The 26,818-nt window shown below is 38.8% G+C and overlaps 1 protein-coding gene across 7 annotated transcripts in view; it reads right to left on the minus strand.

Moving 5' to 3' along the window:
• The window catches only part of FRMD4A (FERM domain containing 4A), a 361,665-nt gene that overhangs the window by 22,021 nt on the left and 312,826 nt on the right, over positions 1 to 26,818 (minus strand). For all 7 annotated transcript variants that reach the window (XM_075208671.1, XM_075208669.1, XM_075208670.1 and 4 more), the window contains exons 11-14: positions 25,008 to 25,094; positions 7,402 to 7,478; positions 4,564 to 4,702; positions 2,570 to 2,711 (exon numbers count right to left, since the gene is read on the minus strand). In XM_075208671.1, the coding sequence (XP_075064772.1) occupies positions 2,570 to 2,711; positions 4,564 to 4,702; positions 7,402 to 7,478; positions 25,008 to 25,094 (445 nt within the window). The remainder of the gene's footprint in view (positions 1 to 2,569; positions 2,712 to 4,563; positions 4,703 to 7,401; positions 7,479 to 25,007; positions 25,095 to 26,818) is intronic.

The raw sequence follows: 26,818 nt of genomic DNA on the forward strand, positions 1-26,818 counted from the left end.
AGAAATGATAGGATATCCTAACAAACCAGGCCAGACAATGGACTCTCTCATTCTGGGGACCCTGGGGAGCTCATCACAGGATACACACGCGCTAACACACATCTCAATGAGCTCTCATCATTGACAGAGATGCACTCTCCCTATTTCCAATTACAAGCGTTAATGAGCAAATTCAACATACTCCCTGGGGACTTCCATTGGTCTCTATATGAGTATGGTGATATTCTGGTACAGGGCTTCACTAGTCCAACAACTGTGTTACCACTCATATTGAATAATTACAATTGTAACTACTTCAAAACTTTAACTGTTCACTGTGTCATTAACAATAAATAGACAGGCCTGATTTATTAAGGAAAGTAAAGCAAAACAATTGAGTAACTTTGAATCTTGGCAAAACCATGTTGCATTGGAGGGGGGGAGGTAAATTTAAAATGTGAGGACAGATTCATAATTGGGATAGAGCATGTCCTAGATCAACTTTTAATGCCAATGTAAAAATAAAGCCATCTGTGTGCTACATGAAAAAAAAGCCAGTATTTTCCTTATGTACAAAATAATGAACTCATTTGCACTCCTTGCATTGCAACATGGTTTTGCCAAGATTCAAAGTTACTTATTTTTTTGCTTTCGCAGAACGTAACAATCCCAATACAATATAGTGGTGGTGTTCACAGCCATCAACAACATAAATGCCCTATTTATAACAGACTGCAAAGAAGCCAAGGTGTATATGCTTTCAGTTTACACTATACAGTATTCCATTTTTATATAAACTGGTATATAGATGATCATAGACCTCTTTGTCAGGTATGGTATGAGAATGGAGTTACCTATAAATCGGCAATGCTGTGTATACTGTGAGTGGGGTTATTACGACTGGGGCACGCTTATCCCTGGACCACACCATTCTTTACACTTACATAGATTTCAAAATAAATGGTAAAAAAACAGGAACTGAACTATTTACAACAATTGACATGAAATCAGGTTATTTTTATGTCACTGGGCAATTTGGATGCGACACACGTCTGTCACACTTTAGAATAAGGCAGGAAGGGAAACATCTGTGTTAAACAGAAATGTTCAAGCTGACAGATATATGCACAAATCATGCTCGACACACAATTCCTATTTATACAATTTTATCACAGATTTCAGCTTGACGGTGCCAAAAAAATAAGTTGTGTAGTTACAATGGCAATGCCCTTTATAACAATTGGTGGAAATGTCTAGTGTGGCAGATAAATAGCAATGGACTTTCAAAACAAAACACTCTACACCCGACGTTTACTACATAGAGGATAATAGTACAGGAAAAACCACGTGAAAGATAAAAATGGAGGACATGGCATTGGGCTGGGTGATAAGTGCAGCGTAGACCACAAACAATGTACACCAGCTGCTTTCATATCTCTACACCATAACAACAAAAAACATAGTTGGGAAAGATTTTAACAGATAATAGTTTCCTTAAATGTAACAAGTTGTTTTTTCTCAGCAAAGATCGATCTACTATTTCCTTGCCACCGAGTCAGTCCACTTCTAGCAATGTTCAGATGTAAAATGTATTTTTTATTTGAGTGGAAAAAAAATCCAAACACACAAATGATATAATTATAAAGACAGGAGTACCTCCTTCCCCACTGTACTTTATAGCACTCTACAGTAACTGTAGACATAGCATTCAAATTATGTAGAAGTAGAACAAGTTAAGCAACGTACAGACAATCTATACTCCCTTGTCTGAATTGACTATACACAATGGACCCGATTCATTAAGAAAAGTTAAGCAAAAAAATGGAGTAAGTTTTCTTACTCAAGTTTTCTGAACAAAACCTTCTTGCAGTGCAATGGATGCAAATTACTTTATTATTTTGCACATAAGGACAATACTGGCTGTTTTTTCATGTAGCACACAAATGTTTGATAGCTTATTTGTACACTGAAATTTAAAAGTTGATCTAGGACATACCCTACCCAAAATATAAATATGCCATCACATTTTAAATGTACCTCCCCCTCCAATGCAACATGGTTTTGCCTTACTTACTTTTGCTTAACTTTCCTTAATGAATCAGGCCCAATAAGAGCACAAGGTTAACACTGATGGTTCACAATAAGATCTTACATTTATAATATCTATTTAATGACAAAACAAAAAGACTGATGCAAATAAAAGAGATAAGATGTAAACATTACACCATGAAAGACTTGATGTGTCTACTCGGTTATCTGTTTAATCTACAGAAGCAAAATAAAGGCTCATAAAACTAGGTTGATCGCAAAACATGTAACTTATTTTAAGAATGTACCATTCTATTATATATTTCCTCATAGGACTTCCCCGTTGTTCCCGAATGACTTACACTTTATACTGTACTGAAGAAAGGTGGCAATTACAAGAAGGACTAGCTCTGTCAGCAGCACTATGAGGACACATAAGATTAACTAAATGAGTACTGAGCCTTTCCTATCTGGCTTTGTCACTGTGGTAATGTACAGCTCACAGGCACACAAGGACCACAGGAGTACTCCCCGAGATAACAGCAGTCATTCACAGTCTTACCTGATGACAACAGGCTGCCACTGCTTCCACTGATGATTTTCCCTTTGCTTCCCATATTTGCAAGTTTTGAAGTCTTTAAAGTTCCTGTCTCTGTTAAATCTATGGCGATCTCACTCAGGCTTCTGGCAGCATGTATTTTGGACTGTTGATTAAGAAATGGCAGGTTATTATCATCAGATTTCACTCTTGTTAGAATATGAAACTATGGTAAGTTCCTGGACATTTCCCTATTTTTAATATGAAATGACTGCACTATAAAAGATAAGCTAAAAAAATGTCTGAAAACAACAATAACGTACAGACAATCTTCAATAGATATTGGCAGGAGAGTATGTTTCAGCAAAGTGATTCTGCTTCAATAGTGCCAGTCAATGTAAATGACGGAAGTTAAAACACTATTTTTAAGGGAGAAAACAGGGATGGCTTCAGACAGCTGATTAGAAAGACAGCAAATGTGTGGGTTCATGAGATGACTTGCTGAAAAATGAGGAAGTACAGTAAATGTGAAAATTTACTGGTGAATTTAGCTCTGACATTGCAGCGTCATTAGTAGTACACCCACATGCTGTCAGTGTAATTGATTGCTCAAGAATGGACTAACATATCCTTCACGCCTCTTCTCTTCCCATACACCGGTTTCAAAGAAATGGCTCCAAGCAATGCTCAGAACTTTGCAGTCATTCTGGTCAAATAACTTGCCTCAAGAAACATAGAACATACGTCATACACATGCCGATATGTATTTATTCACCAGGTCTAACGTTTCACGATTGGATAAATTGTGGTCAGTTCACTTTAATACAAAAAAAAAATACTAAACATTATTATTCAAGCTACATCTACTTGTTTACTACGCGATTCATTAGCTGCATTTCTTTAACGCATAGTTGCCTACTCTCCCGGAATGTCTGGGAGACTCCCGCATTTCTAGGAGACCTCCCAGACTTCCGGGACAGCAGGGCAACCCCCACAATAGATAAGTGGCGGAGGGGGGGCTTAATGATGCAAATATCGCGTTATCTTAGCCCCCTGCTGTAATGGCCCAAAATTCTGACAAATCGCATAATTTTGGCCCCATCCCCGCACACCCACCTCCCCCGGGATCTCCCGGACTCCAAGGAGGAACAGTTGGCAAGTATGGTCTAAATGACACTTGTAAATTGCCCCTACATATGTTTAGGTTTGGTGTTTGCTTGTTTATTAGAAAAATAAGGAAACCAATACAATTTGTTCGATTTTAAAAAATAAAAATAAAATAATCTGATGTGATTATTCAGAGCCAATCTGGAGACTATAATGTAAATTGGTAATTTCTATATTTCAGAACTGCAGGTCTTTGTTATGAGAGCATGTGCTTTCATTTCATTATGTTACAAGTCCTGTAAAAGACAGATGAGGCCTCTCATTTTCCTAGAAATGAAAAGGTCTCACACAAGTAAATGGTAAAGTGGCAACTTCACATAACTGGAATAGTTTTGCTTTGAATGTCACTTATCGCTGCTAGCATTGTCATTCTTACTCTGAATGTATGTATGGAAAGTGACTTAATATACTGTGTAGGATGCGACTTACAACATTAATATCAATTTATTGACAGCTATGCTTGTGCCCAATAATTATCTTGTGCATTAAAATATTGCATCAGGTTGAAATAATGAAGTAGCATCAAACAATGTCTATGTACTGATGGCTGGTATAATAGACATGCCATTAAAATCCAACAGCACAGAGGAATCTATACATAAAGGTTCTCATGGGGTCAGGAGATGATCGGAAACACTTGAAGAATGCAGCCATGACATAAGCTAACCCAATGGAATTATATTGATTGGATGCTAATGGGAACCTTAATCTCACTGCTGTCACTTGGAAGATTGATACAATTTGACCTGTGAGTTCATATATTATTGTCTCATGATATCATGGCTCTATGACAGTGGCCATAGGAAACCTGATCATCAACGCCATTATAAATTATTCCCTGAGTGGCTTACCTTACTTTGCTTCCTATCCAGATAGAACTGATGTTGGCTAATGGCCATAGCCCAGATAGACTTTATGAGAGCAGCACATGCGTACCATGTGTGCACAGCAATCCCACCATGTCCAAACGTCCTCCTGGTAACAGATGCCCTGCACATAGAGAAATGAGCTGTGATTTCCCTGGACACATCAGAAAGACATGAGAGCAGGAAGTATAAATCAGTTTACAACAGTGCTGAACAGAAACAGCTTACATCCTGCCTAGTCCATGACAGACAAATAATCAGTACTATCCACACAAGAAATGTACACTCACTTATTGCACATCTTATTTAATAATGAAGACCAATCACACAGTGCTAAAGTTGTGTGATGATCACACTACTAAGTTTGTTATTATCACAAAATCTAAAGCATTTTGTGTTTAGTTTTGGTGCTACTGAAAATGTGCATCAGTAAAGTTTAAAATCCTTAGGGGCATATTCAATTACGATCCGTGGGATCGCGCCGGAGCGGTCGCGAACCTTATCCGCGGTACCGCAATAACGTGAATTTTCGTTTACAGTCCGTAGGGCTGCGTACGAAAATCCGCGTTATTGCGGTACCGTATTACCGGCAGCACTGCGCATTTTCCGCGGTAACGCGCGTTACCGCAGATTGGATCGGAATTGAATATGCCCCTTAATGAGAAAACTTCACACAATAGAATACTGCCAAATTCTCTACTACTTATACCAGTGGATCCCAAACATTCTCAGTTCAAGGCACCCCTAGGGTCTTCATAATTTTTTCAAGGCACCCGTAATCTAAAGTAATTACCAAGTAGTCCCCCGCCTTGCTTACGACCGACCTTGGCCGCGGCACCAATGTGAGAATGCTGCGGCACCCAGTTTGGGAACCACTGACTTATACAATAAATCTGTCATACTTCATATACTGTGCGTGTTGTGGCATTCTGCACTATTGGGTGTGCCAGCACTACTAGGCGCAACACATGATGCATGTTTTGCTTGTCATCGGGTCTTAGAATGCTTATGTTTTGCTGTCAGCCTTCGAAGATGACAACATTCATATTGTTAACCATACACAAATAGGTTTACAAAAGGCAGAACAACTCTGTACTGCATATATGGATACATTGTCACGTGGCTGGGCAGTCGCAGAGAATTTCATGGATTACACATAGCTTCAAATGTTGACATGGATCTAAGACTATCAGCACTAACATATATATCACAGGGGGACAACCCAAGTCCTGCCAGCTGCTGTGGAACTACAAGACCCAGTACACCATGCCAGTCATATCCACAATACACACAGCACACGAGTATGCCAGTAATTAAGAAGCATGAAGCTTATGTATAGAGCTAATGCCTTTCTCTGCATAAACATTCCTATCACCGACATGAGCTGTCATTATAGGCGTCTAATTTTACTACAGTTAACTGACATTTTAGCTTTAAAATATCCTAATCGTACACATGATTTACTAATGAGATACTTAACATTTTGTAGGTGAAACGTGTTATTTTGGACATCACATTGACATGACAGGGTTGAACACCTTCAGCGATGGAGGAAACCATACAGAACTGGTGAAGGCGCTAGCCTCAGGGACAAAATGAGTCCAGGTGCAATACTTGTTTACAGAGAAAATATCCCAAGCCTTCCTGAAACCAAACACTAGACAGCCATCTAGTGTTTCAACAATAAGTAGGGCTTGACATGACTTGGTGGAGGTACTGGCAGGAGTCTGCTGAACAGGTTAATACAGCTTTTAGGAATTGTCACGATAAGCCTGTTTTGTTAGTATGTGTAAAGTTGAGTGGTGACAAAGTGAGAGACAGAGAAAAAGTCTCCATTTAGCCCTATCCTAATTAAACAATAAAACCTTATGCCCCTATTCATTCATCTGTGTCCATAACACACAAAAAACAAACAAACAGCAAAAGCAGATCTAACTAAAAGCACAACAAAATATCTGCCAGTTTTTTTATGCAAAACATTTAACACTATGGTAACTAAAGAGTTAAATAGTTTTCAAAGCATCATACTGTTACCGTCTTCTCTCACATGAATAGAAAGTTACCATAATATTCAAGCAACAAATTCTCATGTTCAGTTATGATCGACAAGTTAATTTTTAGTATTTATTTATTTATTAAAAATACAAACCAGGGGTTCTCTGCAACACGGACAAACAGAGAAAAGCATTGGATGACTTCCAAGTATTAATAATTACAGCAGAAACACAGATTTTGCCAACATGCCCTGGAATGTGCGAATCTAATTTTCTGTTAGGCAGATATAGTTCAAGCATAATCTTTAAACAAAGAATACAATGCACAAGTGGGTACACACATATACTGTACATTATTTCACTTTACAATCTCTGCTGCTTAACCCAGTCACTAACTGCACTATGATACTTTGCAGCACAATAAATCAGCGTGCCTCTTGTGCCATAAAATCTGTGTTGTATTAAGTTGACAGCAGTTTAAAAGGCATGGAAGCTGGGAGGTGGGGAATTCAGCCTTTCAGAAGATTAATTAACCTTTACTGGAGGAGAGTTATAGGGGCAGAGGGTATGATAAAGTCCAAAGGATAAGGGTGCTTCCAACACTCCTGCTCAATCACGCCACTTTGTTTGCTATAGAAAACTATGTCAGAGAAAACCTATACAAGAACATTCCTATAGCACAATCTTCTATGAAATATCATACACTGCTTTTACTAGGCTGTCACTTCTACTGTCCTCTGCCTTGTCAACACAACACAGTCATCTATTTACTTACAAGACATGGATTTCTTTAGAAAGGGAAACAAAGCACATGGATTTTGCAACTTACCTGCGAGGATCATGAACTTCTACGGAGAACTTCTTTTCTCTGAAGTAAAGGTTTTCCAATTGTCTCCATTGAAAGATCTAGACAAGAGCACAGCTGGAATCAGTCACCATCTTAAAGACCAGGATCACAATTAGAACTATCCCAAACGTAACAGTGTTTCCACAACTCCTCAGGATTAACTGTAGAAATCAAGACCGGCTGCCTCTTGAATGAAAAGGATAGCAGAGTACCATGTGTTATTTGTCTGCTCTGTATGCTTCTTTTGTTTTACCTATTGCTCGCAGATTATTTCTCCCCTACAAGCTTCCAGCAAACAGAGAGGGGGAAAAAAAAAGAACTCACAGGAGCAAGCAGTAGTCATCTGTGAATGCAGCTTCCTCCTTTCACAGTGGTGGAATGGTAAGGAATTCAAATTCCCCTGCCTCCCATTGGAACAGCCACTTCCTGCCCACTAATGTGTAAGTCCCTGACAAGCACTATTGCTTGAAACAGCTTCTAAAAAACCCAGGAGAGGGCGGGGGCTGAGGGCTGACCTTAATTCAAGGCAAGGCAACATGAGATAACAATGTGAGCTTGTAAAAACCACTTTCTAAATATTCAGTGAGTGCAGCTTTTCTGAAGGCATCATTTAGGTGCTAGAAAGCAGAGAGAACTCTTTTACATCACAGTGAAAGAACCTGGTAGCAGGGGGTTAAATATTAAGGTGGTAGTTTAACATGATGATGGAGCAGTTTTCATGGTCAGAATTCTGGTCTACATGGTCAGTTATTTATAGAGTCATTGTTATGTCTTAATGCTGTTGTGACACATGATATTAAAGCACAGATGACTGTACAAAGAATGAAAAACAGGAGGCTGTGACATTAACAGTTTTAAGAATTACTTTGTACTTCCGAAAGTATTTAATGGTGAATAAGCAACATAAGTCATATAAACAGACTGAAAAGTGCATAATAGCAGGACAAGTGTGCTTATCATGCACAGTTCTGTTATATACTGTTATAGAGGCAGAACTACCATTGGTGCAGTAGGTGTGGTACATCGGGGCCCATGGAGATAATGGGTCCCACTGCACGGAGAACTAGTGAGCTCTGGGCCCCAGTTCCCTCCTGTCCGCTTGCCTGTACCAGGGCCCACAGGTCACTAGTTCCACCTCTGCACTGTTATATACAACTAGGTGGCACACAGTGCTGGAGATGCTGACAGTCAAGAACACATCTTACCATATTATCACATTTATAGCTTCAAAGTTAAGATGGTTATTTACAGACAAAGCATGAAAATAAATAGCAGAGATTTGCTGTAACAAGCGATCACTTATTAGGTATGGGTAGGCTAATAATGCATGTTAGACTAGTGATGGCTAATCAGATTGGCAGCTATTGTTTATAGCCCATTGGTGACATCTGATTCATGCATCTTATTAAATAAACTTAATGTAAATGGTTGAGTAGTCAATCACATTCTCAGGATGTGGGATATATCAAGTATATCAAATATTGTGAAACCTGTGATGGAACTATGACTTGATTGCATCACTTTATACGATCAGCTCATCAACATTGCTCAACTCAATATATAGTACGTGGGCAGCACAGTGGCTTAGTGGTTAGCACTTCTGCCTCACAGCATTGGGGTCATTAGTTCAATCCTTGACCAGGGCCTTGTCTGTGTGGGGTTTGTATGTTCTTCCCATGTTTGCGTGGGTTTCCTTCACGTGCTCTGATTTCCTCCCACACTCCAAAAACATACTGGTAGGTTAATAGTCTGCTGATAAAAATAAACACGTGTGTGTGTGTTAGGAAATTTAGACTGTAAGAGACTGAGGTGAATGACAAATATTCTCTGTACAGCACTGAGGAATTGGTGGCACTATATAAATAAATGATGATGATATATCACACTGAGCTAGGTTTCCCAATTACTTATAGAATCAGTAATGATGACCTAACACCTTATGGTGAGACATGTACTCTGAAATATGCCGTGAAAGAGAAATGGTACAATTGCATTTAGTGGTGGATACAAAAGACAATACTGGGCCCCAGGCTGCATTAGAGCTATGGACTTCTCACGACTACAGCACAGTGGTTAGTATTGCTGCCTCAGGGGTGGACACATCCATGTCGTAGGGAATATAGAACTCCACTGGAGTGGTGAATTATTAAATATTTTCTGTTAAGTGCTGCAGAATATGTAGATGTTGTATAAATAATTGTTAATAAATAAAATGGTCCATCCCTGGTCACCCACTGTCATACTAATATTTTAGCAATTTTTTTTAAGTCAATAACTAAAACACAGGTCATGAATTCACTTTAGACCTTTGCTCCAGGCTATTGTCCCAATAATCCTTGATAATAAAACTGACTGTGACCGATGTTCATAAACTGGTGCCAGGTTCCCCAACCATAATTAAACCCATTGACTGTTCATCACATTATGGCAACAATCTCCAAGCAACAAGATGGTTCTTTCAGATGCTAGGAGGACTGCTGTCCACTCCATTGTCGGAGAAGAAGTTGGAGGTTTGGCTATGGATAGAAAAGAGATGTTGCAACCTGATGATGGCAGCATGGCGGCTAAGTGGTTAGCACTTCTGCCTCACAGCACTGGGGTCATGAGTTCAATTCCCGACCATGGCCTTATCTGTGTGGAGTTTGTATGTTCTCCCCGTGTTTGCGTGAGTTTCATCCGGGTGCTCCGGTTTCCTCCCACACTCCAAAACATACAGGTAGGTTAATGGGCTGCTATCAAAATTGACCCTAGTCTCTCTCTCTCTCTCTCTGTCTGTGTGTGTGTGTTAGGGAATTTAGACTGTAAGCTCCAATTGGGCAGGGACTGATGTGAATGAGTTCTCTGTACAACGCTGCGGAATCAGTGATGCTGTATAAATAAATGGTGATGATGATGATTAGAGGGAACACTGTTTATGTAAGAAACTAAATTGTCTACTATTTTTCTTTTTGGGTAAGTAGAAGATGACAACGTAGTACCAGCAGCTTACAATGTAGTATTATTAATGTATTATTATCAGAGCTGCATGGAATACTGGGTATATGTTAGCTTTATATAACTATAAGATGACAGTTCAGTCTTTAAGCTAATGCAATTTCATGCTACCTGGAATCTAAGATTAAACATTCAGATATATTATTGAAATGGATTTTAGCTATTAGAATATTTTATGGACATGTTGCACAAACAGTATCATTATTCGACTTGATATTATAACTCTTGCTATTAAATGATGGAGACTATATTAATATATACTATTATACTGATAAACAAACAATCTGTGTTATTGCTAACACAGAAAATATCTCTCTATCTTTTCCTGTTATTGTATCAACAGTAGATTTATAAACCCAGAGCACTGGATTCACTGTTCAGAGGACGATTAACAATCCATTTCCTGTTTAGTCAACAAGATTAATGCATAAAATGGAAAGGCCCAAAATGGAACAGCTGAGAGACAATAGAGATACATTTACCAAATCCACAATGGTCCATGTTTACTAAGCAGAGCTATGGAAGGCCATTAGTTTCAGTACCTCATAAGTACACAAATATTACTCAGGCAGTGCCTCAGTGATGTCCATGATACCATGATACTGGTTCAGGTAACAACATGGATGTCTCAAGGTTTACTTTAAATTAAACGTTGCCAAAGTCTGTAAGAATGAAACTGGCGTTCAGTAAGCATCCCGCTTATTGTGCTACATTATAATTCTGGGAAAGCATGACAAAGGCAGACTGATGACTAGAATTCTGGAAGAGATTCAAAATTCCTCCAATCGCTAGATCAGCAGCACAACTAGAAAATAAGCATGAACATAGACTCAATGTTCTCGAAATGCCACATAGATTACAGCACAGAGCTGTGTGTGTGCCCTCTTACCAGTGTGCCTTTCCGTTTGAAAATATTGTTTACATTTTGGAACTTTTTACCACTGGATATACTTTGCAGTGTAAAACATTTAAAAGCTTGTTTGTAGTATTTATACTTCTCCCAACCTGAACTTTTATACGTGCCCACAGTAAAACATCTCTCTAAACACTTAACGTAGAAAAGAAAATGAAGATTAAAGAACATACCACTCAACTTTCCTTACATTGGACCTTAATCATGTAATAATTATATGCCAAATGTCCAAATTCAAGAGAATAATAAATACAAACTGATTTCTTGTGGATTTGTTGCTAAGCAGTGATTTATGTTATTTTGTGTCTGAACGTCTACCTAGAACAGTGCCTATTATTTAGTTACTACAGATTGCAAGCAAAAAATGTTCGTTTACCCTAATCTGAAGTGTCCATCTACATATTTTAATATGCACTTATTGCCGGCAGGCATTAGAGGCAGCCACTATGAGGATGCAGTCTACCAATTTGAAAGTGGTTCCTAGTGAATTAATAGGTTGCATTATCATGAATATGATTTCAACTCAGAAAACATCTGCCTCTGTTGTGCATAGGTGAAAGGTGTTAGAGTTATGATGTACTTGAATACTTATTTTTCTAATTAAGAGTAGTGCAGAAATAGTTTTGTAGAATTTTGTCCAGTTCAGCCAAATGTGTCTATTACTGTTATTTTCTAAATTCTATATGTGTGCACTTAAAGACATCAATGTTTTTTGTCAACAAAATGACAGAACTTGTAAACAGAGAACTTATTTTGAAACAACCCTACAAAAGTATCCTGTGAGAAAATCAAGTTGTCTCCGGAATGAATTATTTGCACGTTTGGATTTGTATTAACAATTAACACTTCCATCAGTGTAAAACACCACTTTTATGGGCCTATCCAGTGGGGAAGCTACCAGACAAAAAGCATGGAGACATAAAACTGTTGGAAAGGACTGTTTGAACAGCTATGGGCATTTTACCACACACTGATATCAGCCTGAACATCCTGAATGACCAAGCTATAACTGCAGAAAAGACCACTGAACCAAAATATTTGACCACTTGCAGTTAAAGGGATAAACTGTAAACACTTCTATATATTTTTTGCCACCAACTAATTGAGACCAGCCCAGTATTTTACCATCCTCACCACTACAAATGGGACAATGCTGTTAATAGAGGAGAAGCATATCAGACCAAGAAAGAGTGGTATTGACCCCCCCCCCCTACCTTGCAAAGGGGCAAATTATAAAATATGAACATGATCAGTGCAAGATTGCTTATAAAAAGAATAAGTTGGCATAATGACTAAATTCCTAAAAGTGTTTAATAATAAAGGTTATTTTCAAAGGATTGTTTGGGGCATCTATTGTCAGCTATTCTATAGCGCCAGGCCTTTAGGGCGTGTCCCGACACACCAGATTATTATAGATTACCACCACAGAGTTAGGCACATGGCCACAAAGAATTAACTAGATGCTCCCAGAAGAAACTGTGGTGATTTCAACCCTGAGGGAGTGCAGGTACAACTAGGAAGTATCAGCCCCAGAGGGAAGATGTTTAACACCAATTAACAATTCAGTTATTTAAACACTGAGGCTGTGCGCCAATCACATCATTACAGACATTTGTCTGTTGTGTGCTTTAAGTATTACAGTTTGCCATCATATAATTTAGATTAGCTCTGTGCTTAACCCCTCACATAATCATATAACCACATATATAAAATATGTGAAAATTTGTGAAGGCTGTGGGAAATTATTGTGGAGGTGTCATCACCCATGGTTGTATAGGGGACTACTGGAGTGCCATCTCAGTTCATCTCCTGGACCCAGTGGGTTCAACTGTCATTGCCAGTTAATTGTGTCTTGTATGAGTTCCACCTAGCCTCAGCTTTAATCCACTTAGATCAGAGTCTCCCAGTGCCTAAAATAAATAACATACTAGTATTATCACTCCTGTTACCAGTGTGAGCAGAATGGTCTTTGGTTGATCTGAATTATAACTGGGATCTAAGGCTGTAACTTGGACTTCCATCATCCAGAGGTCTCAAGTGACACCAAGTGGTGGCAGATTTATCTGTTGGAGCAGCTGCACCCCAACATGCCTGGTGATGCCCACCAGTGACCTCAGAAATACTACATTTTTACCTCTGCACCCTAGTACCTGATCAGGCCTGAAGTTATATCTGCCGTTGAAGGGCTCTCATAAGTTCGGTCTGCACCATCTGGCCTACACCATCCAATCTACACCACTTATTGGTCTAAATTACATCTGCAATTTGTAGCTGTGACTTAGCCTGTACCTTCTGGAGGCCTGAATAGACACTGGGCATGATTTTATCTGTTGATGCATCTGCGCCCTATCATATCCACAGTAGGCCCTTTTTTGGTGTGAATTACATATGGGATCTAAGGCTGTCCAATGGACCTGAAGTCGTCAACGGGCACTGGGTGTGGATGTAATTTTATCTGTTGGCACATGTACGCCCTATCATCCAAAGTGGTAAGTAGTATTATAGGTGAATCTCCAAGTTGAGAAAGAAAGGACCCTTGTCCAAGTGATAAGGCAGTATCTCCTTCCTGTGGCAATATGTGGGCTTATTGGCCATAGGAATTATGCTTACAGAAAACTTTCTTGTTACAGTTCTATCAATCACATCAGGATAAATTAGTTAGAAGCATTACATTTGATATTCCCAAAAAGGTTTGGAGATTCACCTATACTACTACTTACCACTCTGGTTGATTGAATATTATCATTTTGATGTTACATACTACACCATATATTCTATATTTCTAAGTTGATAATTTAGTTCTTCCATGCTAGAAGAACTGACAGGAATTGATTCATTAAGTTCCACTGTGAAGGAAGATTTATTATTCTATGGATTCATGTGAGCGGCTGATATATATATAATTGTGTTATACTTTTTCCCTACAGCTCCTGTAAACTCATGAGAAGCTGGCCTGCCTATGTTTCTGGACTCCACCAGTCCCTTGCTCCAGTGGCGGAATCAGGGGGCGGGGGGTTGGAGGTAATCCAGACAATCACCCACCTAACAGCACAAGCATATATTTGAAATTGCCAAGACGGTGATTAAAGGGGGTAGGGCCAACTGGGACCAGCCAAACAGAATGAAGGGGGTGTGACTATGCTAAATCGCCTCCCCTAAAAAATAAACTCTAGGTCCATCCCTGCGCTGCTCCCATAACTCTGTACAATGGTTGTTGGCCTGATTATCCACTCTGTATCCTGCTCACATTTACCCATGCATTCCCCTCAACAGACATCATGGGGTAAATGTATGAACATGCAGGTTCTTCAACACCCGCGTGTTCAGTGATTAAATTTCAAGCGGCGCTGCATTGTAAAGGGAAGTTTCCCTTTACAATGCAGCGCCGCTTGAAATTTAATCGCCGAACACGCTGAACACCCGGGTGTTGAAGAACCCGCATGTTCATACATTTACCCCATATCTGCTTCATATCTCCATTGGCATTCCTTAGCAAACTACTAAAACTGGTTTACAACCATTTAATAGTCTCTCATTGTTCACTCTCTCCTTGACCCCTTACAAGTCAAGGTGACTAATGATCTAAACTTTTATTTTCCTTAACCTCACTGCTGCTTTTGAAACAAATGACCATCCTCTCCTCCTTGACAGCCTTCACTCCCTTGGCTTTTGCAGCACCGTCCATTTCTGGTTTAAATCCTACCTCTCTGATCGTTCTTCAGTGTCCTTTGGTATCTGCTCCCCTCCTCTCCTTCAATCTGCCAGGATTCACCAAGATTCTGTTCTAGACCTATTACTATTACCTATTACACACATCAGGCAGTTACATATATCAGTCAGTTACACACATCAGTCAGTTATACACATCTGTGGGCAGCACGGTAGCTTAATGGTTAGTACTTCGGCCTCACAGCACTGGGGTCATGAGTTTGATTCCCGACCATGGCCTTATCTGTGTGGAGTTTGTATGTTCTCCCTGTGTTTTCTCCGGGTGCTCTGGTTTCCTCCCACACTCCAAAAACATACTGGTAGGTTAATTGGCTGCTATTAAATTGCCCTTAGTCTCTCTCAATGACACTCTAATCTACCTTTCGTACCCTTATCTCTCTTTCCTCTCCCTCAACTGCCTCTATTCCAAGTCCACTTGGAAGTCTGGACACTATCTCAATTTCAAAATAAAAAAAATGAGCTTTTCATGTTTCCACTGCCCATTGTCACATCCCCTCCTCCTGTCTCCCTTAAGGTTGATGGTGTCATCCTCTCCTCTGTTTCCCATGCACACTGCCTTGGGGTCATTATTAACTCCACCCTCAATTTCACTCCCCACATAAAGTCCCTCGCCCAGTCCTGACGCCTCCACCTTTGCAACATTGTCAAGGTTTGCCTTTCCGCTCCCTGGAATTCACAAAGACCATTATCCATGCTCTTATCTCCCATCATGATTATTGCAACCTCTTCTTCTCTAGCCTGCCATGTCACACGTCTGTCCCCTCTGCAATCTGTCCTGAATGCAGTGTCATGACTCATCTTCCTCTCCTGCCATTCCTTTTCTGCTGCGCCCTCCATTGGTTCCCTATTGCTTCCAAAATACAATTAAAGCTACTGACCCTCACCTATAAAGCCCTCTTTAACGCTTCCCCCTCCTTTTTATCCCCAACCTTGTCAACAGATACTCCCATATGTACACACTCAGTTCTGACAATAACCTTTGCCTCTCCCCCACAAACTCCTGCCATCAGGACTTCGCCTGTGCTGCTCCACACCTTTGGAACTCCCTGCTCCACCAGGCTAGGTCAAACCCACTCTCAATTCTTTCAAGCATTCCCTCAAAACACACCTTTTCATACTTTTGTACCCTTCCTCTTCTATGACAATTCCCTCCTCACGCCTCACCGATCCCTTTCCCTCCACTTATATTGTCTCTATATGCTACCCCACCCCATCCTAAACAACTCTGTCCTCTTTCTTGACCTACTTCTTCCACTCACTTTGCTCCATCCCTATCATCTCCATTTCCTTCCCTGTCCCTCCTAAATGTTACTTCTCAAAAAGGTGCCCCTATCTTGTCTCTATCTCCTATATTCATGTCTTCTTTATAAGGTTTCCTTTGTTCTAGTTGTGTCTTCTAATGTAGCTGCTTTCTCTATTGTCTCTTCTTGCATTGTATTTCACTAATTCTATTTTTTCTCTTGCCCATATTCATTTAATGTTCTGTTCATATTTTGTTGTACTGTGGCGCTTATTCTGTGGCGCCTTATAAATAAACTATGATGATGATGATGATGTTATAGCATGTCCTTTATATACCCTTAGTTCTTTTATTTCTCCTGCTATATACAGAAAAATACATGTCATACAATTCAAAAACATAAATATATTACAGACTTCTGTATATATAAGATGCAAATGTATATATGTAGAATAAATACAGTGCCCATATGATAAAGTACTGTATGAGGTAGGGAATAAGAACAAAACATTACAACCCATTAGCTTCTGGTATACATTAAGATCTGGATACAGCAATAGGTAGATGCCAGGATAAGAGACTGTTGAGTCTGACTCACAGTTACTTTGCATGCTAAGGTGATGGCACTGCTGTAATTAGGATTCCATGCTACATATTCATCACTTCAATAATAATTTAGTTCTTTTCATCCCATATACATCTCTTAACTACACCCTGTGTTCTTCTGAACAAACACTCCACACTGATTTCTCACCCTAAATATAATTGTTTATGGCAATGTTTTATACACAACTCTATTTTGGATTATTAAAACAACCTAAACACACACCTAATTTAACAATGAAGTCTGGTGAGAAAAAGGCATGACTCAAGTCCACAGTGAACTTTTCAGGCTTGAAGGATGAATGCACAAAAGCTTTATATACAGACCAGGCTGATGCACTGCTTACACACTGACTCACTACAACGCTGCTGGTGCAGGCATAAACCAGAGTAACACCAAGAACATATAAAACTTCCTTACACATTATATGAATATATTATTATCAATTAAATTAAAAAAATCTTATTCCCAACAACTTAAAAGCATCTATTAAAATACAACATGGAAGTTTACATATTTTATTAGGCACATACTCTTACAGGGCATGTCTGCTATGGCTGTCTCAGGAATAAAAAGTCAAATATAGCACATTCTGAATAAACTCCAATGTAAGAACTGGTGTGACTGCTTTTACTCAAACATTCTGATCTGATGATTACAGAGTAAATAAATTCATATTGATAATAACATTTTGTATTCCACCACAGCAAAAGAAATGTCAGGACCATTGTTCAAATTCCAGCCTGATTATTTTACATTGTATTTCCTGGTGGTCCAGCCTTCCGTTACTCTCCAGACATTAATCACCCAGTTCCTGGCCCACATAGACCTACTATAAATGCTGTGGTCTCAGCCCACTGCTTATTAAATTCCACTCAAATCATGCAAATGTCTCGAAATAATAATGAAAAAAAGGACAGACCTAATCTCTTTCCGGTGAGCTGTTGACATCCTGCTTAGAAACAAAGGCTGGTTTCCCTTTCCAATATGACCTGCTAATGTAACCAAGATGTTCCCTTCAATGAATCGCTCATCTATCAAACCACATACTGTCTGAGCTCCAAAATTGATTTTGTTAATTCAGTGGCAGATGCAAAGTCTGACATCAATATGACCCTTTCATTCATAAAAGCAATTATTTTGCTTTTACCTTGTTTTTTTTTAACGAGGCAAATTTCAATCTCCTTGGTGGAAACCATTAATCTAACGACTACCAAACGTGTCAGACTGAGCATGAAGATATGCATCAGATATTTACATTGACGCAACTATCTGGTCAAACATGTTATTGTAAAATTAACAAACGACTGTGTCTATGCCCTGTTTGCTAGCGATAGAACACAAATACAAAGAGAAGTTACCGTACCTAATTGGTGAGATTAATAATAAATTCAGCAATTTTATGAAATATGAAAAAAATATGTAAATACTTCAAATTAATATAAAACACCCAAGATCAATGTAAAATGTTCTCTATTAATATGACATATGTGCTGCATTTATGTACAAATACCAAATGAGTAAGCCAAGATTAATTGTAAAGCCCAAATGAATTAACATTCCCCAAATCGAATATAGCCCAAAACAGTTATTAATAATTACCATAAGTAAATATTAATACCACTAAAATCAGTATATTAGCTTTAGATTAACTAATTAATATAAAAAACACTCTAATTAGGGACAAGTTGGGGGGCGGGGGGGGTGAGCATAATACCATTATACATACTATTAGAAGGGAGGTAGAAAATGAAGTATATGTGAGAAAAGTATGCCTTCAACATGTGTTGTACTCCAATCTGGTTTTCATTAAATATAGACTTTAGCTTGGGAACGCAGTTTGTTTGGAACCTCTGCCACCATCCTTATCTATTACCACACAGAGTCACTGGGTCCGACTCTGTTCAACAGATGGTAGATTTGGGGTCTATTTATGGAAGATTTCAGCTCCCGCATTTGTGTCTAAACTTGGGCCTAGACCAGTTCCAGATTCAATAACCTGGTTTCACTGGATCTAGGTTCTTTTTTTAGGAGTTTTTCAATTCATTGTGAATTGGAATCCAATGTATAAAGAACAAGTCCACTTGGGGTGGTTACAAAACATAAACAGGTAGAAGAATTTTGCAAAAATAAATCAATGAAGAACCTTAAAGAGATGCTGAGGAGTGTGGTGTTGTATACAGTAGTGAAGACAGAGGTAAGATGGGAAAGAGGAAAGGTAGGGCTGACAAATTTTAGCCCGGGGGGGCAAGACTCAACTCAGCAGCCTATGAGGAACATTTTAAAGGAAAAAATGCAGGTGGCCCAGTGACCCAGCCCAAAGTAGCCCACTATGGGACTGGCCCGGGGGGGCAGATGTCCCCCTGCCCCCCAGCCCAGCCTGCCCATGATTCTAATTGAATATTGGTATGCAAGTGGGGTGGTAATTTGGTCTGTATAATTCTAAAGAAAGTACTACCCTCTGGCCTTTTACCTGCAGAGACATATTCTTATATATCTGAATATCACAATTCACCTGAGGGTAGCTTGAGGCCACACATAATTTATTTTGGGTGACAAGTAGGAAAAAGCCCAAGTATGTTATAAATAACCTTTAAAAGCCAACTGTGGTGACTTCTGTGGCAGCCAAGAGGTTAAAGACTTGCATCTCTATCCAACTCTCTGTATATGAGACAGTGTTTCCTTCATGAAGGGCTTGTCATCAGAGCAGTGAAAGTTACTGGAGCAGGTTTCCTCTCATTTATAGTGTGCCTGTTACTTGTCTGCGATTGTCTGGCTGCTCTAAGTTAACACCCAACATGGAAGTCTGCAACTGAAGCTTTGTTTACCCTTCGGAATAATTAAGAGCTGCTGGAAGAATAACTGTTTATGATAGCACAGCTTGTACAGTTCAGGATGGTCAGTGGCAGCTACACCACCCACACTACTGCTGCTGTACGGAGGAATATATCAGAATGATCATGGAAAGATTAGACAATAAACTTGATGTATGTATTCCAAATTTAACTTGACCAAATTGGTGTGTGGTGCCAGCACATTGTGCTTTATGTTCATACTGATTCAGCTTAATCTGGAAAATGATTCCCTTTGGCGAGCAAACACCTCCTGCCATCTGAATGTGTGTGCTGCTCCACATGGTGTTATATTGTAATATAAAGGCAACAACAACTAAACTTGAAAATCAGCAGAGTGACCCTTTAATGTATGTTTTCCAAACTTAATCTGACCATACATCATCATCATCACCATTTATTTATATAGCGCCACTGATTCCGCAGCGCTGTACAGGGAACACACTCACATCAGTCCCTGCCCTATTGGAGCTTACAGTCTAAATTCCATAATATACACACAGACAGACAGAGAGAGAGAGAGAGACTAGGGTCAATTTTTATAGCGGCCAATTAACCTACTAGTATGTTTTTGGAGTGTGGGAGGAAACCGGAGCACCCAGAGGAAACCCACGCAAACATACCTAGTGCAATCTGGTCATTTCTGAGCAATTCAACCACATAGGCAGAGGAGAAATTGCACAGACGCACACATTCAGGTTCCATCATGTGTCCTTCCATCCCAACTTGGCAGATAAGCTCACTAACCAACTTGATTTTCCTATATGTTGTTTCAAATCTGACCAGACTGGATTAGATTTTGATTTGGTATTTTTTCTTTATCTCCATGTGTGTGGACAACTATACGCAGATGAAACAAATTGCTTTTTAGCTCTCGACATGTAAACAGATTTGTTTGATTTATTTAGTTATTTTAAAACAACTGGGCACATAGCAAGGATATGTATGAATTCCAAAATGAACCAAAACTATCAGAGTTCAAAGAGATTGCAATTGTTCCATCATGGTTGAAAATCCTATCTGCCAATAACCACATAGGCTTGTGTGTACTAAGACTTCCAAGCAGCATGGGAATCTTGCAATCTGTGAGTTTCACAGGCCCATTGAATCGGTGTGATATGGTTTAGCAATTGGCCCTGCAATCTAATTGACATACTCCTGACTTAAGTAACCAGTGGGAAATATGGAACAATTTCAATTGACCAAAATAACGTCCTTACAGTTGGCATACAAGTGCCTTAGCACCCAGGCTACACGAGGCACCAGATCCAACAGCAGAACTATAGTTAATTGCCTGTTTTGCAGATTCTCCAGGTAATGGTCATTATTGAGCATACAGTTATTTTTAATAACCTTAAGGTTGTGCAGATCTCTTGGTCATTCAATAAAAGATGCACAATATAGATAGTAATTAGATTAGTGTTAAGTACTTTCCGCTGTTTGCTGTAAATGGAAGGACCTATGACGTGCTCTAGATTCAATAACATATTGAGACCTTCCTGTTTACAGTCCTTTTGCTCCATTCATGCTGTGTTCATTGATACCTTTCTCAATTTATCATTGTGTCTGTAATAATATCAATGTCATCATGCAAAACATTCCCATGTTAAAGTGAGGAATAATGCTTGAGAATACAAAGCTAAACAGGGAATGAAGGGGAAAAATTAGGTGACCCCAAATGCTAAAACCTATTACTCATCAGGGCCATCTTAACAACATTATGGGCCCCCGGGCAAAGCAGTGCACTGGGGCCCCTACATATATATATATATATATATATATATATATATATATATATATATGTATAGAGATACAGATATAGATATATAGAGATAGAGAAAGATAGATGTACTTGCTCAGTGACCCTTGAAGGTTTTTTTTGCAGTTTTTTTCTTTTGCAGGATTATTTATTCTAATTAAGAGCCCTGCCTATGGGGCCCCCTTGCCCGTGGGGCCCCGGGCACCTGCCCATCGTGCCCAATGGAAAAGATGGCCCTGCTACTCATGACAGTAATTATTAAATATAATAATAAAATGAATTCATTATTACTATTATCATAAATATAATTATTAATTCTGAAGCAAAGCAGAAACAATAAGCTTCTCTCTGAGAATTTGACTTGTAAAACTGGGAGAATACACCATAACTTATGTATTTAAGAACGCTGCAGCACTATCTAAATACACAGGCTGGAGAGCTCACATTAGTGTCCTGTGTCACAGTATTATCTTCTACAGAACCTCTCTTGGTGTCACCATTCTCAATACACTACCTTCACAGGATTGTAAAACTACTGGGTGGCTTGAAACTCTACCTATGACAATTGCCCCACAATACTCTAGCACCTGCGGTACTAGATTGCAGCAACAATCTAAATTAAGCCTTAAATATTTAAACATTTGAAATAAATGATACTGAAATACTGAGACATTACTGTAGCATCATTTCTAAGTTATATGTATATAGCTTAGAAATGTTATATGTATCTGTTTTAATTTTTATAGTTTTGGTTTGTCACAAAAGTACCTAATAGCATTTATGTGAGATCCTGTCTTACTGGAATTCCTGAATTTATTGCTCAGAAACTATTCAGCTAAGTTCAGTCTAGATTTAGTGTGAGGATATGGATGTTTGCCCACCATAAACTCAATAGGAGGATGCTAATTTATCAGCAGGGGGCTAAAACCAACATTGACACTTTTCTTAATGGGCAGCACTGTCTGTTTGTTGTGATAGGTAAATTACACAATTTATCAAGTACTTTTACAAGATGCCACTACTATTATCTATTTCAGAGAGGGCATAGACATCACACAGTAACTATGTATTTAAAAAGTTTTTTTATATTTTAAAGTGTTTTCTTGGAGAGGTACATTAAAACTAGAACCCTTTGTCATGGTAGTTAAGAACTAAAATTCTACCAGAATAGTGGTAAAAACACTGGACTGCACAGATGAACATTTCAGATTTGACCCTAACATTCCAGATAAGAAAATCTTAAAATAATTTACAAAAATAATGAAAAAAATGTAACAACACAAACAACAAGAAAGGTTAAACAAATAACTTTAATACTGATATATAACTATGTTGCGGATATTGAATCATGGTATTGCCTGTTCCAGTGGGTCCCTCTGAATTCCCTGATTGTAGCCTCTACAGAGCAAGACCCCTCTCAACTTATATTTTTTGTATGGCCATGGACAGTGGCAAACACAGGATTTGTAGAGGGGGGTTTCCACACCACACCGCCAGTGGGTGTGACCAGCATGCATGGGGCGTGGCTATAATTTTAGACAGTGCTTGGCTGCTCTCCAACTCTTCCTATCCCCATAATATACATGGGCAATGCTGCGTGGACTCTCCCTTTTAAAGCAGAGCCGTGTGAAGCAGGGGGCAGTGTCCAGTCACCTCAATTATACAGTGCCCCAGGTTTGGAGGGGGTTTTTCAGGCATCTAGGAACCCCCCCCCCCCTCGGTTTGCCTATGATAGGGCAGCACAGTGGCTAAGTGGTTAGCACTTCTGCCTCACAGCACTGGGGTCATGAGTTCAATTCCCGACCATGGTCTTATATGTGTGGAGTTTGTATGTTCTCCCTGTGTTTGAGTGGGTTTCCTCCAGGTGCTCTGGTTTCCTCCCACACTCTAAAAATATACTAGTAGGTTAATTTGCTGCTATTAAAATTGACCCTAGTTTCTCTCTATGTCTGTATGTGTTAGGAAATTTAGACTGTAAGCGCCAATGGGACAGGGACTGATGTGAATGAGTTCTCTGTACAGTGCTGCGGATTTAGTGGCGCTATATAAATAAATGGTGATGATGATGATGATGGAAGTTATAGAGGCCCTTCTTTTGTATAGCACTGTTGAATATGTCGGCCCTATATATAAGTGAATTATTGCAATAACCAGAATCAGTGATGTGGCTTTTTAAATAAATGCTTATGCTGCTAAGTATATTGACATTGGCTAGAACTATTATCAGAGAAGAGTAAATCTAGAAATAAATGTGTCTGTGTATAACAAGGAATAAAACGGTTCTCCATCAAAAATTGTAATTATATACAGCATGTGTGCACTACATAGTAATGTAGTAGTATTCACTCCTTTAGTCCCACACTGCAATTCTTTGAAAACCTGGTGCCTTTGCATTCTTCTGGCAACACAAAAGTATTTAACATCACATGGATTCTGGCAACTCTCAAACAGTACAATACAGCGCTGTGGTTGTTATTTGTCAGCCACCTTGAGGTTACATGTTCATTTAAAATCCCAACCCCCATTTTCATAACCTAAACCACATTCAGATGGGTAAGAACTTCAAATGCATGTTCATATTGCAGATGGCTCTTGCATTACAAACACATATCCTCACTGAGAGCCACTGGATCATTTGAGGAGTAGGGGATGAGCACTACTCGTCACTATATACTGTGCACTGGTTTTAAGTAGTGAACATTTTTTTAAAACATTTTCAAGGTCTCACAACCCTAGGGGGTAAATGTATCAAGCTGCGAGTTTCCGGTGGGTCTGAAAAGTGGAGATGTTGCCTATAGCAACCATTCAGATACTAGTTATCATTTATTTAGTATATTCTACAAAATGACAGCTAGAACCTGATCGGTTGCCATAGGCAACATCTCCACTTTTCAAACCCGCCGGAAACTCACAGCTTGATACATTAACCCCTAGGGGCTATATTTACTAAACTGCAGGTTGGAAAAAGTGGAGATGTTGCCTATAGCAACCAATCAGATTCTAGTTATCATTTATTTAGCACACACTACAAAATGACAGCTAGAATCTGATTGGTTGCTATAGGCAACATCTTCACTTTTTCAAACCCGCAGTTTAATGAATATTCCCCTAGGACTCCAATTTTATGGAAGCAGAAGACTGGGACACACACGTGTCGTTCAGTTTATAGACTTGCCAATTCTTTTGTTTCTTTTTGTGTGCCAAGTGCAGTAAAATATCTGAAGCTGCCTCGTCTCCCTAATCCAGCTAATCATGAGTGTAAAGTAAAGGAAAGAAAACAAACCGAATTCAATATTTCTAGGAACAAAAAACAGGTATGTTATAGGAACACTGAATTTATTTGACACTCTTTAGCAATTGCAACTTTTAGTACATATTTTCTAATATCTCTATTAGGAAACTTAGCCTCGACTTTATAATTGTACACACAATATTACAATTCTAAACGTGTACATTCCTTGTACCAGACTATGTAATAATAATGAAAAGAAACATACCTTTCGTGGTTTCACTTTATCATGATGATCGTATTGGAAAATACCTTTGTAGCTAAGTCCCAGCCACCAGGGAATTCCTTGTTTGTCCTATGAAAAAGAAGAATATTAACACGATACATTAAATACTTTAAGGGATAATAGTAATCATAATAATAACAGTAATTCAAAGGGTACATCATATGTGTGAAAAGGGGTGACTCCACAAGGCTATGACCCTCCTAACTTTTATTTTCATATAGGACACCATGGTTGTATATAGTAGTATATATACTCATTATGGAGGATATTCGATAAAAGTGAAGGAATGTAAATGTTGCCTTAACTTGTCTTTAAGATTGTCCTCCTTTCTACTCCATATTTTGAAAAGCTATATTACCATTTTTTGTGCTAATTCCACCATTTTTTATGTAACCAGGCTGGCTTATACTAAGCAGCCAAGACCTGAGGTTCCTATGGAAACGCAGGTTGAAGCAGTGGTCAGCCATACCAGAGAGTCTATGAGGAGAAGAGAGAGAGAGACAGGAAGGAAAAAGCTGACAGGAAGAGGTGCTGGATGTGTGGAGTGTTTCACAGCAACAGGAGAAGGAGTGAAGTGTATAGAGGAACAGATTGATACCCAAGCTATGCAAAGAGAAGCAGGGTGTAGATTTGCACAGAGAGGTCTTGTAGCTGGATCACTGCAGGAAATCCACTATCAAGTTGCCTAAGCAGCCTGAGTGAGATTACACAGCAAAGCGAGCCTATGTGCGGAGAGGGAGACTCCTGCTATTAGTGAATTGTGTGTGAGCAGAGAGGGACAGCTAGCAAGATCAGGCTTGCAGTTAGCCCACAACCCAACAGTGGCTAAGACCTTCATCTTCAAAGGAGAGAGATAAGTAACAAAAACACACCAAACACTGTGACATTATTAATGCTGCACATATATCAGATACTGTGTTACCTGTAAGAGATATAATGACAGCTGCCAACGTTTCAACAAGTGCACCAACGTTAATTAGTTAACCTTACAAACTATTTAATATTGTCAGGATTGTAATTATTGTTTCACACTGTTTGGGGGACCAGTGAATGTATGTGTGGCGGACATCTTGTTGTTTAGTTATTACTTTACTGTTGCCTTTGATTAATATCTTACCCTCTGTCCCATTTATACTGTTTATAATTTTCCCCATAATTAAATCCTCCTCTCCCATTTATTTTCCGCAAAATAAACACCCAGTTGATTGTTTACAATCACAGTGTGCGGTACATTATTATTTAGAGGGTTAGTGTGGTGGTACAAGTCAACCCCTGGTGGATTCAGTCACAGTCCGCATCCCACAATACTGTGTAGAAGATTTGGGTGGAGGCACTGAAGAGAGAGAGAACATTTCACCACCCCTTTCGGTGTGCTAGGGAAAGGGGTGCTACACATGAATAAAAAGTAGGCATGGTTTACATCATGCAACAATAAAACATTATTTTATAGAATGTAAGTTAGATATTATGTTTTACTGGGCTGAATCAGCACTCCCTAGTAAAATAGTAGAACATTATCCCATCTAAAGTGAATAGAGGATGCATACAACAATTTTATTTACATAAGAAAAGCAATTTGTTAAGGAAAAGGAGAAACAGTACATTTTTACATAACAATAAATAAAGACTTTTTTAAAATAAATAAAACCCAAAAACAATATGGTGTAAAGTAGTATACATCAAATGTAACACACACACACATATATATATATATATATATAAATATATATATATATATATATATATATATATATATATATATATATATATATATATATATATATATAAATAAA

The sequence above is a fragment of the Mixophyes fleayi genome, chromosome 4 (assembly GCF_038048845.1).
Source record: "Mixophyes fleayi isolate aMixFle1 chromosome 4, aMixFle1.hap1, whole genome shotgun sequence".
Lineage (NCBI taxonomy): Eukaryota > Metazoa > Chordata > Amphibia > Anura > Limnodynastidae > Mixophyes > Mixophyes fleayi.